The 14,002-nt window shown below is 45.1% G+C and overlaps 1 protein-coding gene across 2 annotated transcripts in view; it reads right to left on the bottom strand.

The window, feature by feature from the left end:
- Itih2 (inter-alpha-trypsin inhibitor heavy chain 2) overlaps positions 1 to 14,002 on the bottom strand; it is a 49,725-nt gene that overhangs the window by 7,636 nt on the left and 28,087 nt on the right. For both annotated transcript variants that reach the window (XM_045135190.1, XM_004662391.2), the window contains 5 exons: positions 13,260 to 13,445; positions 12,843 to 12,982; positions 9,357 to 9,526; positions 6,843 to 6,980; positions 718 to 831 (listed from right to left, as the gene is read on the bottom strand). In XM_045135190.1, coding sequence (XP_044991125.1) covers positions 718 to 831; positions 6,843 to 6,980; positions 9,357 to 9,526; positions 12,843 to 12,982; positions 13,260 to 13,445 — 748 coding nt within the window. The remainder of the gene's footprint in view (positions 1 to 717; positions 832 to 6,842; positions 6,981 to 9,356; positions 9,527 to 12,842; positions 12,983 to 13,259; positions 13,446 to 14,002) is intronic.

Here is a 14,002-nt window from a genome sequence, read left to right on the forward strand (position 1 = left end):
CTTTTCTAGTTTTGACAATTATATATAATGCATTATCATCATATTCTTTTTTTTTTTTTTTGGTTGGATTTTCCAGATAGGGTCTCACTCTATCCCAGGCTGACCTGGAATTCATCATGTAGTCTCAGGGTGGCCTTGAACTCACAGTGATCCTCCTACCTCTGCCTCCTGAGTGCTGGAATTAAAGGCCTCTTCCACCATATCTGGCTTTGACATATTCTTTTGTCTTCCTCTCCCAGTACGCCCTCTCCTCTCAACCAGTCCCACCTGTTCTTTGATGTCTTGTTTTTTTTGTGACCCACTCAGTGTAAGGCTGCTCACGAGTGTTGCTGAGAAATTCCTCACCAGAGCTTGAGCAATTCAACAGTGGCCACACCACTGAAGAAAATGTCTCCCTTTCTCCTTTGCTTCATAATTTGAATCTTTTCCCTCATAAATCTCCTTTTATAAGCTAATATACTTGATTATGAAGTAATTATATGGAAATAACACTAGCAAGTTCATTCTTAGAGTATATGTTTTGAACTGTCATTCACAACGCTTAACATATTTATAATTAATATATAATATATTTATAATTAAATTTATCTCTAATTTCTGAAGTTTGAAAACTATAGAATTTCTGTTAAGGTGAGAAAGAAAACTCCCAGGTGATGACAGGGCAGCATGGGAATGATGTAGTTACTGAACTGAAATGCACCTTGCTTTTTGTGTTACCTGATTGTGGGTCAGAGACCAGGCTGAGGATTTTTCCAGGTTCTGAGTCGATATTGAAACAAATGTTCTGTTGGCTTTTGGGCAGGTAAATGATGAAGTGAGGGTCATTTTCAACTGGAAGATATACAAGAAAGGGGAAAACAAATCAAATTATAAAAAGGAAGGTTATGGGCTGGAGGGATGGCTTAGCAGTTAAGGCGCTTGCCTGCAAAGCCAAAGGACCCAGGTTCGATTCCCCAGGACCCACGTTAGCCAGATGCACAAGGGGATGCAAACATCTGGAGTTCATTTGCAGTGGCTGGAGGCCCTGGCATGCCCATTCTCTCTCTCCCTCTTTCTCTGTCAAATAAATAAATAAATAAAAATAAATTTTTTTTTAAAAAAGGAAGGTTATTATTTTTTTCCAAGGTAGGGTTTCGCTCTAGGCCAGGCTGACCTGGAATTCACTCTGTAGTCCCAGGGTAGCCTTGAACTCATGGCAATCCTCCTATCTCTGCCTCCCAAGTGCTGGGTGTGGGCCACCACGCCTGGCTAGGAAGGTTATTTTTGTTGTTGTTTCTGAAATGGTCTTACACTGTAGTCCAGGCTGTCTCCACACTTGTGACTCTCCTGCCTCAGCCTCCAAAGTGCAGGCTTAAGGCATGCACCATCACACTCAGCTTTGTACTGCTTTTCTAAAAAAGCTCGTACTGCTTTTCTAACCCTCAGACATCAAGTTTATGCTGAGTAATCAATTTAGCTCCTTGAGTTTCATTTAAAGTAGACACTAGGGGGCGCTGTCACAGTGTAAAACAAAGGTGCTCTTTTTTAAAAAAACAACTCCAAAAATAATTGCATTGTATCTTTTTATTTCCTTCATAAAAATACTATATATAGGGCTGGAGAGATGGCTTAGCGGTTAAGCGCTTGCCTGTGAAGCCTAAGGACCCCGGTTCGAGGCTCGGTTCCCCAGGTCCCACGTTAGCCAGATGCACAAGGGGGCGCACGCGTCTGGAGTTCGTTTGCAGAGGCTGGAAGCCCTGGCGCGCCCATTCTCTCTCCCTCCCTCTATCTGTCTTTCTCTCTGTGTCTGTCGTTCTCAAATAAATAAATAAATAAATAAATTTTAAAAAAATACCATATATATATATATACATATATATATATATATATATGTTTTTCGAGGTAGGGTCTCACTCTAGCCCAGGATGACCTGGAATTCACTATGGAGTCTCAGGGTGGCCTCGAACTCACAGTGATCCTCCTACCTCTGTCTCCCGAGTGCTGGGATTAAAGGCGTGCGCCACCATGCCTGGCTATAAAAATACAATATTTTGAAGAAAATTGTTTATTTGAAGAAAATTGTCTGTAATAGAGACCATGATTGTTTTTGTCATCTTAACCCAAATCCCACCAATCAGACCTTGGCAAAGCCACTCCTGCTGCCATATTGAATAAAGGTAATTCTAGGAAAAATGGAATTTAGGCTTAAGTTAGCCAGTGAAGCTCTACCCTTTTATTAGACTGAAAGTAGATTGTGGGTCTCCATGACAATCTTTTCTAGTCCTGAGAACCTGAGGTCTATGGGCCAAACTCTAACAGAGTTTATTGACCTTCCACTAGGTATGAGAAACTTACCTTATAGCCACCCCGTAGTCATCACCTGCATTTTATAGATGGCTTAACTGAGACCCAGACAGGTTCCAGGCCCAAGGTCACTAGACAGAATTTGACCCCAATATGGTCTGACTCAAGGGCTATTCTTTTCACTGGATCATACAGCAGGGACTAGAAACATATAAGAAATCTTTCAGGGCTGGAGAGATGGCTTAGTGATTAAGGCATTTGCCTGCCAAGCCCAAGGACTCATGTTCAACTCTCTAGGTCCCACATAAGCCAGATGCGCAATGACGCAGGTGCGCAATGTCACACATGTGCACAAAGGTTCAATTGCAATGGCTGGAGGCCCTGGCACACCAACTCTCTCTCTCTCCCCCATCACATTAAAAAAAAAAAAAGAAATCTTTCATTCTTACTGCAAAGATCACTTTACAATAGATTATCTCAGCCTTTTCTTTTCTGCAAAATGTTTATTTTGCAATGTAGCAGGGTAAGTGGCTCATGTACTTGGCGATGTAATATCCTACCCTTAGAAGCCATTCACTCTAGGAGCCCGGCGCAGTGGTCTACAGATTCCCGACTCACGGGGGCGCTGTATGAAGCATTATTGTTGCCAAAACAGAAAGCCATTGTGGGCCCACAAATGACACTTTTAGAGCTAGGTCACAGGAGTGGGAGATCACTTAAGCATATTCATCCAGAGTCCCTGCTGAGTTCTGTCACCAGGTGAAGTCTGGTGTTCTATTACTTATTCGTTGCTGCGACCAAACTTCTGATAAGAAGTAGGCTGAGGGCCATTTTGGCTTGCAGTCACAGGGGTCGCCTTCCGTCGTGGCAGGAAGGCGCGGGGCGGGTCCCCTTCCGTCCACAGTCAGGAACAGAGCGCTCGGGAGATGGAGCTGGGCTATAAAGCCTCAGGGGCCACCCCCAGTGACTCACTCTCAAACAGTGCCACCAGCCGGGGACCATGTGCTCAAGCACATGACCCTCACTCTGCATTCAAACCACGACAGGGACATATAGATAAACTCTTTGAGTTAATTATTTTTCCCTGCGCTGGGGAAGAAACCTGAGACCTTTCACATGCTAGGCAAGTGCTTTGCCACACAGCACCCTTGATCCTTATTTGTTGAGACAGGGTTATCATACGGCCCAGGTTGGCCTCAAATTCATGATTCTCCGCCTCCTAAGTCCTGTGCCATTGATTTTATCACACACATGCACATACACACACATTTGATTTTTCGAGGTATGGTCTCACTCTGTCTCAGGCTGTCCTGGAATTCATTATGTAGGCTCAGGGTGGCCTCGAACTCTCAGTGATCCTCCTACCTCTGTCTCCCAAGTGCTGGGATTAAAGGTGTGCACCACAACGCCTGGCTTAATTTTATCTTATATTTTGAGCAAAGTCTCTGTGTGTAGCCTAAGATGGCCTCACACTCATGATCCACGTGCCTCAGCCTCCCAAATGGAGGTGTTACAGGCCTATACTACCATGCCTGGCTCCATACTCTTGCGAGAGAGCCACACTTCTTTTAAAAAATATATATTTTTATTTATTTTCAAGCACAGAAAGAGAGAGAGAAGAGAGACAGATAGAGAATGGGCACACCAGGGCCTTCAATGACTGCAAATATGCTCCAGACATATGTGCCACTTTGTGCATCTGGCTTTATGTGGGTATTGGGGAATTGAACCCAGGTCGTTTGGCTTTGCAGGCAAGTGCCTTAACCAGTGAGCCATCTCTCCAGCCTGAAAGCTACATTCTTTTTCCACGTTTTATTTGTTTCCATGTGCGTTCATGTGCACGCATGCATACATATATGTATGAGCACGCCAGCGCCTCTTGCACCACAAATGAACAGCAGACGTTTGCACCACCTTTTGCATCCTGCTTATGTGGGTGACTGGGGAATTGAATCTGGCTGGCAGGCTTTGCAAGCAAGTGTCTTTAACTACTGAGCCATCTGTCTAGTAGAGAGCTGCACTCTTTCACTTCCATTTAAACAATGTAAAGTACACTGGTCTTTGGGACTTCGGGGGCGAGGGACTTGGAGCTCTCTTTGGGTGCTGAAACAGTCCTTCCTAAAAGGAAGAGTAGAGAAGACAGAAAAGGCCAGGCCAGGCAAGACAAGGAAACCTCACATAGGCATGCTCCTGGAGCTAAGTGATTTCCAACAACTGTGATTTCTGGGCGAAGGGACAGGAATGCAGGGACCTGGAGAGCCCAGGGGACTCCCGAGAAAGCCCTCTAGCTTGTCCTCACCCACGGTTGCTTTAACAAGCATTAATTATGGGCGACGTACCTGAGCAAAGCATTAGTAGTCACCCACTAGCTTGACTATGGATGACACCCTAATGCATGAGGATGATGATGGTGCATGCCTCCGTCCCTTCTTAGGAACTTGACGGCCACTTTCATTGAAACCTGCACAGGTGTGCCAGACGGGTGACATGGCGTCAGAGGCTCCAAACTCCATCCCTGGATGGTGCTGACACTTTCATTCCGCGTGTGCTTTCCACAAGGGATGGGAAGATAGATGGCGCTTGCCCTCACCTCCAATCACCTTTCTCCAAGCATCAGATCACAGTTCCTTTATCCTCTGCCCCAAGCCCCCAAGGAGGTGGGTCTGAGATGTAGGTCCCTGTACCCTAATGTTTGGCCACCTTGTAAACAAAGTTTCTCTTTTGCAAAACTGGTAGGTAATTTCCACGACTGGGTAAGACAAGGTAGCTCTTTCTGCACACTTGGGGACGGGAAGAGGAGGTGCCCTCCTGCTTCCTCTAGGTGGCGACTCGGTCTCCCCTGTGGAAAGGGCACACGTTCCACAATGGAACCGCAGTGCGCGTCCTCTCCAAGGTCTCGGCTGCGCTCTGCGCCTCCCGCGGAGTCACGCAGTAAACGCTGGATCACAAACCACGGGACTCCTCCTTTTCAGTAATAACATCCACTGTGGAGCAATTTTATGTGCTTTACACGTGGCCTCACATCTAGTCAACCTAGCCATCCATAATTACAAGTATCACATCTGTTTTTAGTACAGAGGGAGCCAAATACAGAAACACTAAGGAACTTGCTCAAGTTCACAGGGATGGTATGAAGTACAAAGGAAACGTTCTGTAGACAAGCCATTGATCGTCTCCCATGAGAGGAATATCACTTTTATTCCAGAATGTTCCTCTCATATGGTTGGAAACAGTGCTGTGGACTGAGTTGACCCCTTCAAAATTCAAATGCTGAGTCTTAACCATCAATGTGATGGTATTTAAACACGGGCCTTTTGGAGGTCATTAGATTCCAATGAGGTCATGACCATGAGGCCTGGTGACGGGCTTTAGTGCCTGAATAAAAAAAACCCAGAGGGATTTATTTCTCTCTCTTCCTTTAAAAAAATATTTTATTTTGTTTGTTTATTTATTTGAGAGAGAGAAAAAGAGCGAGCGAGAGAGAGAGTGAGCAAGCACACCAGGGCTTCCAGCTGCTGCAAATGAACTCCAGACACATATGCCCCCTTGTGCATCTGGTTTACGTGGGTCCTGGGGAATCAAACCTGGGTCCTTTGGCTTTGTAAGCAAGTGCCTTAATTGCTAAGCCATCTCCTCAGCCCTTCTCTCTCTTCTTGAATACCTTCACAGAAGTCATGGGAGCAACCAGGGAGGTGACAGCCACCACAATTCAAGGAAAGACACCTCAAGATGAAAGTGCCCCTTGCTGGCTCCTTCATCACGGACTTGCAGCCACCAGAAAGGAGATACATGTATTTGACGCCACAGCCTTAAGGTGTTTGGTTATAACCCCTGCGGCAGACTAATGCATGGAGATACTTGCCTTTCAAGAAAGGCTGAGATGGTTGTAAAAATCACCTAGTTTCCCAGGCTATGGATTTTGTTTTGTTTTGTTTTTCGAGGTAGGGTCTCACTCTAGCTCAGGCTGACCTGGAATTCACTCTGTAGTCCCAGGGTGGCCTAGAACTCATAGAGATCCTCTTTCCTCTGCCTCCAGAGTGCCTGGATTAGAGGCATGCACCACCAGGCCCGGCTGGATTTTTTTAAATATATATTTTATTTATTTATTTGAGACAGAGAAAGATGAGAGAGAGAGAGAGACACAGAGAGAGAATGGGCACACCAGGGCCTCCAGCCACTGCAAACAAATTCCAGATGCATGTGCCCCTTGTGCATTTGGCTTACGTGGGTGTTGGAGAATTGAACTGGGATCCTTTGGCTTTGCAGGCAAACGTTTTAAATGCTAGGCCATCTCTCTAGCCCTAGGCTATGGATTTTATTAAAGTACAGAAATGAGCCAGGCGTGGTTGCACACGTTTTTAATCACAGCATTCGGGAGGCAGAGGTAGGAGGATTGCTGTGAGTTCGAGGCCACCCTGAGACTACCTAGTGAACAGGTCAGCCTGAGCCAGAGTGAGACCCTACCTTAAAAAACAAACAAACAAGCAGACAGACAAAAAAAGTACAGAAATGAGCACAGGGATGTGATGGGCTAGGAAGGGGGTAGCGTCTTTACTTACCTCTTATCACATGGGGAGGGGGTGTAGACTCCACTGGCTTGGCTCCTACGGCAAGCATGGCTGTCGCTGGTGTTGGCGATGGGCTGGCCCAAGATGGAATGGAACCTGGAGCAACCTTGCTGCCGTAGTACAGGGCACCTGGGTACAAGAATCTGCATCATTAGTTCCCAGGTTACTCTTCATAGAAATTACTCACAATTTTAACAACAATCTGTCTTTTGCACCTCCCAGGTTCTCAGTGATGGCTCTCTCCTATTTTCTTTCTTTTTTCTTTTTTCTTTTTTCTTTTTTTTTTCTTGTTTTGGTTTTTCGAGGTAGGGTCTCACTTTAGCTCAGGCTGACCTGGAATTCACTATGTATTCTCAGGGTGGCCTCGAACTCACGGTGATCCTCCTACCTCTGCCTTCTAAATGCTGGGATTAAAGGCATGCGCCACCACGCCTGGCTTCTCTCCTATTTTCTAAGGCGGCGCTGGAGATCACATCCAAAGCCTTGCGCTTGCAAAGTAAGTGCCACTGAGTTATGCCCCAGCCACCCCCTTCTTTTTGTTCCCAAATTCTCGCTCCTCTGGTTCCCTCCGGCGTCACGCTGCAGGGGTCTGCAGCCTCCCCGTGTCCAGGGTGACAGGAGAGTCTTCTGAAGAAGGACCCGCTGTACTGGCCATGGCAGCTCACAACTGTGCGCCTAGCACTCGGGGTGGAAGTAGGAAGACCAGGAGTTCAAAGCCATCCTTGGCTGTACAGCGGTAAGAGGCATTCCACTGGAGTCCATGAACTTAGCTGCCTCGACAGCGCTCACCTCAACTTGTGCTTACAAAGCTTTCTAAGGTAGAGCTCATAACTAAACTTCATCCCTTTAATTTTGTCCACAAATACTATTTATACACGAATACACGGGATATAATTGAATACGTTTTCTAAATCAGAGATGGTTCCAATCAAATTTTATTGTGATTATGCCAAAATTTGTGAAATTTATATTATTATTACTATTTTATGGCACTGGAGTTTGGATTTAGGGACTTGTGCATGCTAGACATTCCTCAGCCCATTTATATTATTATTATTATACATATATATTTTTAGAGAGAGTGAGAGTGGATGAGAGAGAGAGACAGAATTGGCACACCAGGGCCTCAGTCACTGTAATCGAACTCCAGATGCTTGCGCCACCTAGTGGGCATTTGCAACATTGTACTTGTGTCACCTTTGTGCATCGGGCTTACATGGGATCTGGAGAGAGATCTAACATGGATCCTTATGCTTCATAGGCAAGTGCCTTAACCACTAAGCCATCTCTCCAGCCTCCCATTTATGTTATTTTGACCAACTGTCTACAAGAACTATACTAATTTTAATAATTAATCTGGAATGACGTTTTGAACCCCTAGAATCTTGTGATTACAACTTTTTAATTTATTTTTTTGTTGTTTATTTTTATTTATTTATTTGACAGTGATAGACAGAGAGAGAAAGGGGCAGAGAGAGAGGAGAGTGAGTGCGCCAGAGCTTCCAGCCTCTGCAAACGAACTCCAGACGCGTGCGCCCCCTTGTGCATCTGGCTAACGTGGGACCTGGGGAACCGAGCCTCGGACCGGGGTCCTTAGGCTTCACAGGCAAGCACTTAACTGCTAAGCCATCTCTCCAGCCCCAACTTTTTAATTTAAACAAACAGAAAACATTTCACAAAATAAGCAAACATGCTTTTTTTTTGTAGGTAAGCAAGATATTAATGCATACCAACATATTAAGATATGGTTATTTGGGCAAAGTAGAATCAAAATAAAGTTTAACTAGAAAAAAGTACAATAGAACATCAGCAATGAGTCAGATATGGTATTTCACCCCTGTAATCCCACACTTGGGAGGCAGAGGCAAGGAAGATCAGGAGTTCAATGTTATCCTTAGTCCAAATTGAATTGGAAGCCTGCCTGAGCTAGCTCCAAACAGAAAACATAGAAAGAGAAAATTTCAACAACAAAAGGAATTTGTTCCTGTCCTTTTTTTTTTTCTTCGAAGTAGGGTCTCACTCTGGTCCAGGCTGACCTGGAATTCACTATGTAGTCTCAGGGTGGCCTCGAACTCATGGTGATCCTCCTACCTCTGCCTCCCAACTGCTGGGATTAAAGGTGTGCGCCACCACGCCCGGCCATATGCTACTTTTAAATGGTCGATGGTGGGCATTAGGTAAGTATTCTCTTTCATTAGATACTTTTAAAACACTGAAATAATTTTATTTATAGGTTGGTATGTATAAGCTCCCATAATATGTTTGTTGCAACCATTTAGTATGAAGTCATTTAGATAGTGACTTAAAACAAGGGTGTGAGAGTTCGTTGCTTTTCAAAATTCCTTTGAGAAATGTTGAGTAAAAGATTTCAACGACCAAAACAATGCATCAACCAGCCTCAGAGTAAGCCAAGAGGGCAAGCTCGGCACCTAGGGACCCAAGCCGGCAGCGAGCCGGGGCTAGGGTGGGAGAGGGTGGCGGCTTAGGGGAGAAGTCAGTGCTGACCGGAGCAGCAGGTGTGGTCCTGCGGAGGGGCGTCGGCCAGCATGCGCTCGTCCCCAGCGCTGTTCTCGATCACCATGGAAGTAAGCGGGGTCACGATGTGATGTTCTAGAGACATCTGCAGGATCGTTTTGGTAATTTTCCTTTTACTGGCAGCTGTCGGAGCCAGGCTTCTGCATTCAGAAAATAGACGTAAAATATCACTGAACTCAGGTCCCACACTCTTTCTAAGCACGACCTGGTCCAAGGGTGAGGCTGCATAAGGTAAGAAGGAAACAGAATGAAGTGTCTTCATGGGCCTTAAGAGTTTATCTACCTAGTCATCTCTTGAGATTTCTTTTAAATTTAATTTTTTTATTGATGACTCCCATAATTGTAGACAATAACCCATGGTAATTCCCTCCCTTCCCCCCAGTTTTCCCTTTGAAACTCCACTCTCCATCATATTCCCTACCCTTCTCAATCAGTCTCTTGAATTTTTCTTTTTTAAAGAATTCATGTTCCAGGGCTGGAGGGATGGCTTAGAAGTTAAGGCATTTTGCCTGCAAAGCCAAAGGACTCAGGTTCGATTCCCCAGGACCCATGTTAGCCAGGTGCACAAGGGGGCACAGGTGTTTGGAGTTCATTTGCAATGGCTGGAGGCTCTGGCATGCCCATTCTCTTTCTCTCTCCCTCTTTCTCTCTCAAATAAATAAAAATAAAATATTAAAAAATAATTCATTTTCCAGAGAAATTTTAGGTTTTTAATAAAATGAGCAAAAAGTATCCCACCCACCAACAGCCTCCCCAGTGAAGACACCCTGCAGCAGAATGGCCCATCTGTGACAACTGATGAGCAAGGTTACGTTTGGGTTCAAGGCTGGTTGCTATAATTCTGTGGATAAATGAGAATCATGATTCACTGCTGCAGTACCACATAGAATGGCTTCACTCTCCTAGAATGCAGTATGTCTGCCTATCCCTCACTTCCTTCCCTGAACCCTGGAAACCACTGATATTTTCACAGGCTTAAAAAAAATCAATATTTAACTTCTGTGGTAGAGCTGTGTTGCTTTAAGGTACAGCTGATGCACTTCTGTCCAGTGTGCAGCGGTATTTCCTGCTCACCTCGAAGCCACAGCTTAGAGCCTTGTGTAATTCCTATAATCTTATCGACATCAGGGATTGTCGCTGCGAGTCCAGTCATACAATGCTATTTCACTTTTGCAACCCAGTTCTGATGGCCTTGCTCCAGCTTCTCAATAACCTGATCTATGGGCCAGGACACTGACTCTTCGGGAAGAGCTCTTGCTGTGGAAGCATGAGGACCTGGGTTCAATTCCCAGCACCCGCTAAAAAGCTAGGCATGACGCCTTATGCTTGCAGGCAGTCCCAAGGTAGGGGCACAGAGAGAAGGACCACCACTGTCAGCCGGTTGAAGTGAGCAGTGAGGAGTCTCGGGTACAGAGAGACTTCGTCTCAGGGTGATAGGATAGAGGACACCTGACGCGTTCCTCTGGTCCCCACATGTGCACATGGGGTGTGGCCATCTGCACACATCTGCGCATGCACCACATGAAGCTCACACACCAAAAAGTGGATTTAACTTAACAGGTGGAGTGGAACTTTGGAATCATAATTTTTACATTTAAATTTAATTTTACTTATTTGAGAGAGATAGAAAGAGGCAGATAGAGATTGATAGATACATAGATAGATAGATAGATAGATAGATAGGTAGATGGGGAGAGTACGGGTGCACCAGGGCCTTTAGCCACTGTAAGTGAACACCAGACGCATGCGCTGCCTTGTGCATCTGTCTTACATGGGCCCTAGGGTATCGAACTTGGATCCTTTGGCTTCACAGGCAAATGCCTGAACTGCTAAGCCATCTATCCAGCCCATGGAATCATAATTTTAAAAAAATATTTAAAAATATTTTATTTTTATTTATTTGACAGAGAGAAAGAGGCAGAGAGGGAGAGAGAGACAGAGAGACAGAGAGAATGTGTGTACCAGGGCCTCTAGCCTCTGCAAATTAATTCCAGATGCATGAGCCCCCTTATGCATCCTGGCTTTCGTGGGTCCTGGGGAATTGAACTGGGGTCCTTTGGCTTTGCAGGCAAATGCCCTAAATGCTAAGCCATCTCTCCAGCCCTGGAATCATAAAATTTTAAAGCAAATATCCTGGTAAAATTCTGCTGCAAGTTGTCAGTGGACCATACATCACTCTAGTAAAGTGTTTTTACATTAGAGTTGCCATGCAGCTCTTCTGAGAGGCCAGAGTTGACCCAGGGAGTCCTTCCTTAGGAGACATGTGATCAAATACCGATAAACTTCACTTGGGATGATAACCTGCTTTCAAGAAGAAATGAGAATAAACTAATAAGCATAGCAACATGCACGGATTTCACAGACATCAGATTGAGTGAAAGAAATCAGAAATAAATTATGTGGCTTTGCGAAATTTAGCAACAGGCAAAGCTAATCATTGAGGACCGATGTCTGAAAAACAGTTTCCTCTGGAAATAAAAGGGAGAGTTAGGAGATGCTCAGCTAACCTATATCTGCACCCTGAGTACTTGTAGTCTGTCCATCTATCTCTCTGTCTGTCTTTCTGTCTATCTATCTATATTCTATTTTCTATTATCTACCAGAGATAGCTCAGTAGGTAAAGTGCTTGCCTGGCAAGCATGAGGACCTGGGTTTGATCCCCAGAACTCACATAAAAGAGCAGAGTGTGGCCGGGCGTGGTGGCACATGCCTTTAATCCCCCCAAAAAACCCACCCCCCCAAAAAAAAGAGCAGAGTGTGGTGGCGCACACTTACAATCCTAGTGCTGGGGAGGCAGAGACAGGGGATCTCAGGGGTTCACTGGCCAGTCAGCTTAGCCTACCTGGTGGGCTCTAGGCCAGTGAGAGACCCTGTCTCCAGAAAGGTAGATGGTACCTAAGGAACGACACTTGAGGTTGTTCTGGCCCCCACTTAGCGTGGGCCTACACACACCCCTCACATGCACAAACACAAACAAAATTCATTAAACCGTACACTTAAAATCAATGCACATCAAACACCTTATTAAATAAAAAAGGAACAAAGTTAGCTCAGCTTTAGCTAAAGTGTTAGGAACCAATCCCTCTATTAATTTGCTATCTTTCTAGGTCTCAAATTCTTTTCCCCTCATGACTTCAGAGAAGGTTTTATGTATTTGTTTGTGTTTTCGAAGTAGAGTCTCACTCTAGCCCAGGCTGACCTGGAATTCACTATGTAGTCTCAGGGTGACCTTGAACTCACAGCCATCCTCCTACCTCTGCCTCCTGAGTGCTGGGATTAAAGGCATGCGCCACCACGCCCGCCTGGCAGAGAGTTTTTGTTTGCTTTGAATTGTCTCCGTTATTAGTTTGTTTTCTTTTCCGTGCTGGGGCATGCACCAGGGCCTTGCACCTGCTAGGCAAATGCTTTATCACTGAGCTTTGACTTCTGGAACATTGTACCTTTGCAAATTCTTACCTCTCTGCTAGCATTTGGTTGATGGTGAGGTAGGCCCAGAGTTTCCTTGTGAAGTCGGGGTCCACATGCTTGTCTTTTGATAAAAATTCCTCCAGGTCATCCATCTGGGCCAGAGTTTCCAAGACCAACTCTGTGTTAGCCTGAATGACAGAAGGGTCAGATGATGGACGCCCAGGGAGCACAATTCTAGCCACTCAGGCCCCACTTTTAGCATCTCTATGTATGCACTTTGGAGGAAATGCAAAGAAAAGTAAGAGCCTCCAGTGGGAAAATGAGTGCCTGCATTTCAGAGACTGGCCTTGGGTTTGGGTGAAAAAATGAGGATTCTGGGGATGCAGAGGATTGGCATGTTAACATAGCAGTGGACGGTATCTAGGGGACAGCTAGCGGTTTCAGAGAAAGCAGCGAGCAGAATACCGAAGTTGCGGTGACGACACTCTGAACTTCTGCTGACTTGCTGGGGTCAAATTTTCCCGCCACCACAATCTCGGAGCCGCTGAAGTAGTTGTGGAAGCTGTTCTGAGTGACATCCGTCACGGACGCCTGCGGGTAGTTGAACTGCACATTCCGGAGCAGTGGAGTCGAGACCTGGTTGTAGAATTTCTACAATTCATAGAAAAGGAAAAATTACCGAGAAACAATTATTTTCATACCACTCTATAGCTGCGAGGTATTTTTCTCGGAGGTTCTTCACACGCTCTGTAGATATCTCTTAGTATGTTTACAAGAATTTCTGGGATGGTAACAGTGCTCATGATCAGGCTGGGGAGATGGCTTAGTGGTTAAGGCATTTGTCTGCAAAGTCAAAGGATCCAGGTTCAATTCCCCAGGACCCATGTAAGCCAGATGCACAAGGTGGAGCATGCATATGGAGTTTGTTTACAGTGACTAGAGGCCCTGGCACACCCATTCTCTCTCTCTCTCTCTCACTCTCTGCCTCTTTCTCTCTCTCAAATGAAAAATAAATAAATAAAATATTTCTAAAAATACTCATGATCATTAGGATAATCTACCAGGACACTGGGAAGTCTCAATATAGAGTCATTGAGAAGTTACATGCAATTCCAGCACCAAGCATTTCCCCCTTTCTGTTATGATCAATATGAAACACACATAATTATAAAAGTCAGCAGGGCTAGAGTCAATTGAATTAGAGCCAT

Source organism: Jaculus jaculus, chromosome 15, assembly GCF_020740685.1.
Source record: "Jaculus jaculus isolate mJacJac1 chromosome 15, mJacJac1.mat.Y.cur, whole genome shotgun sequence".
Taxonomy (NCBI): domain Eukaryota; kingdom Metazoa; phylum Chordata; class Mammalia; order Rodentia; family Dipodidae; genus Jaculus; species Jaculus jaculus.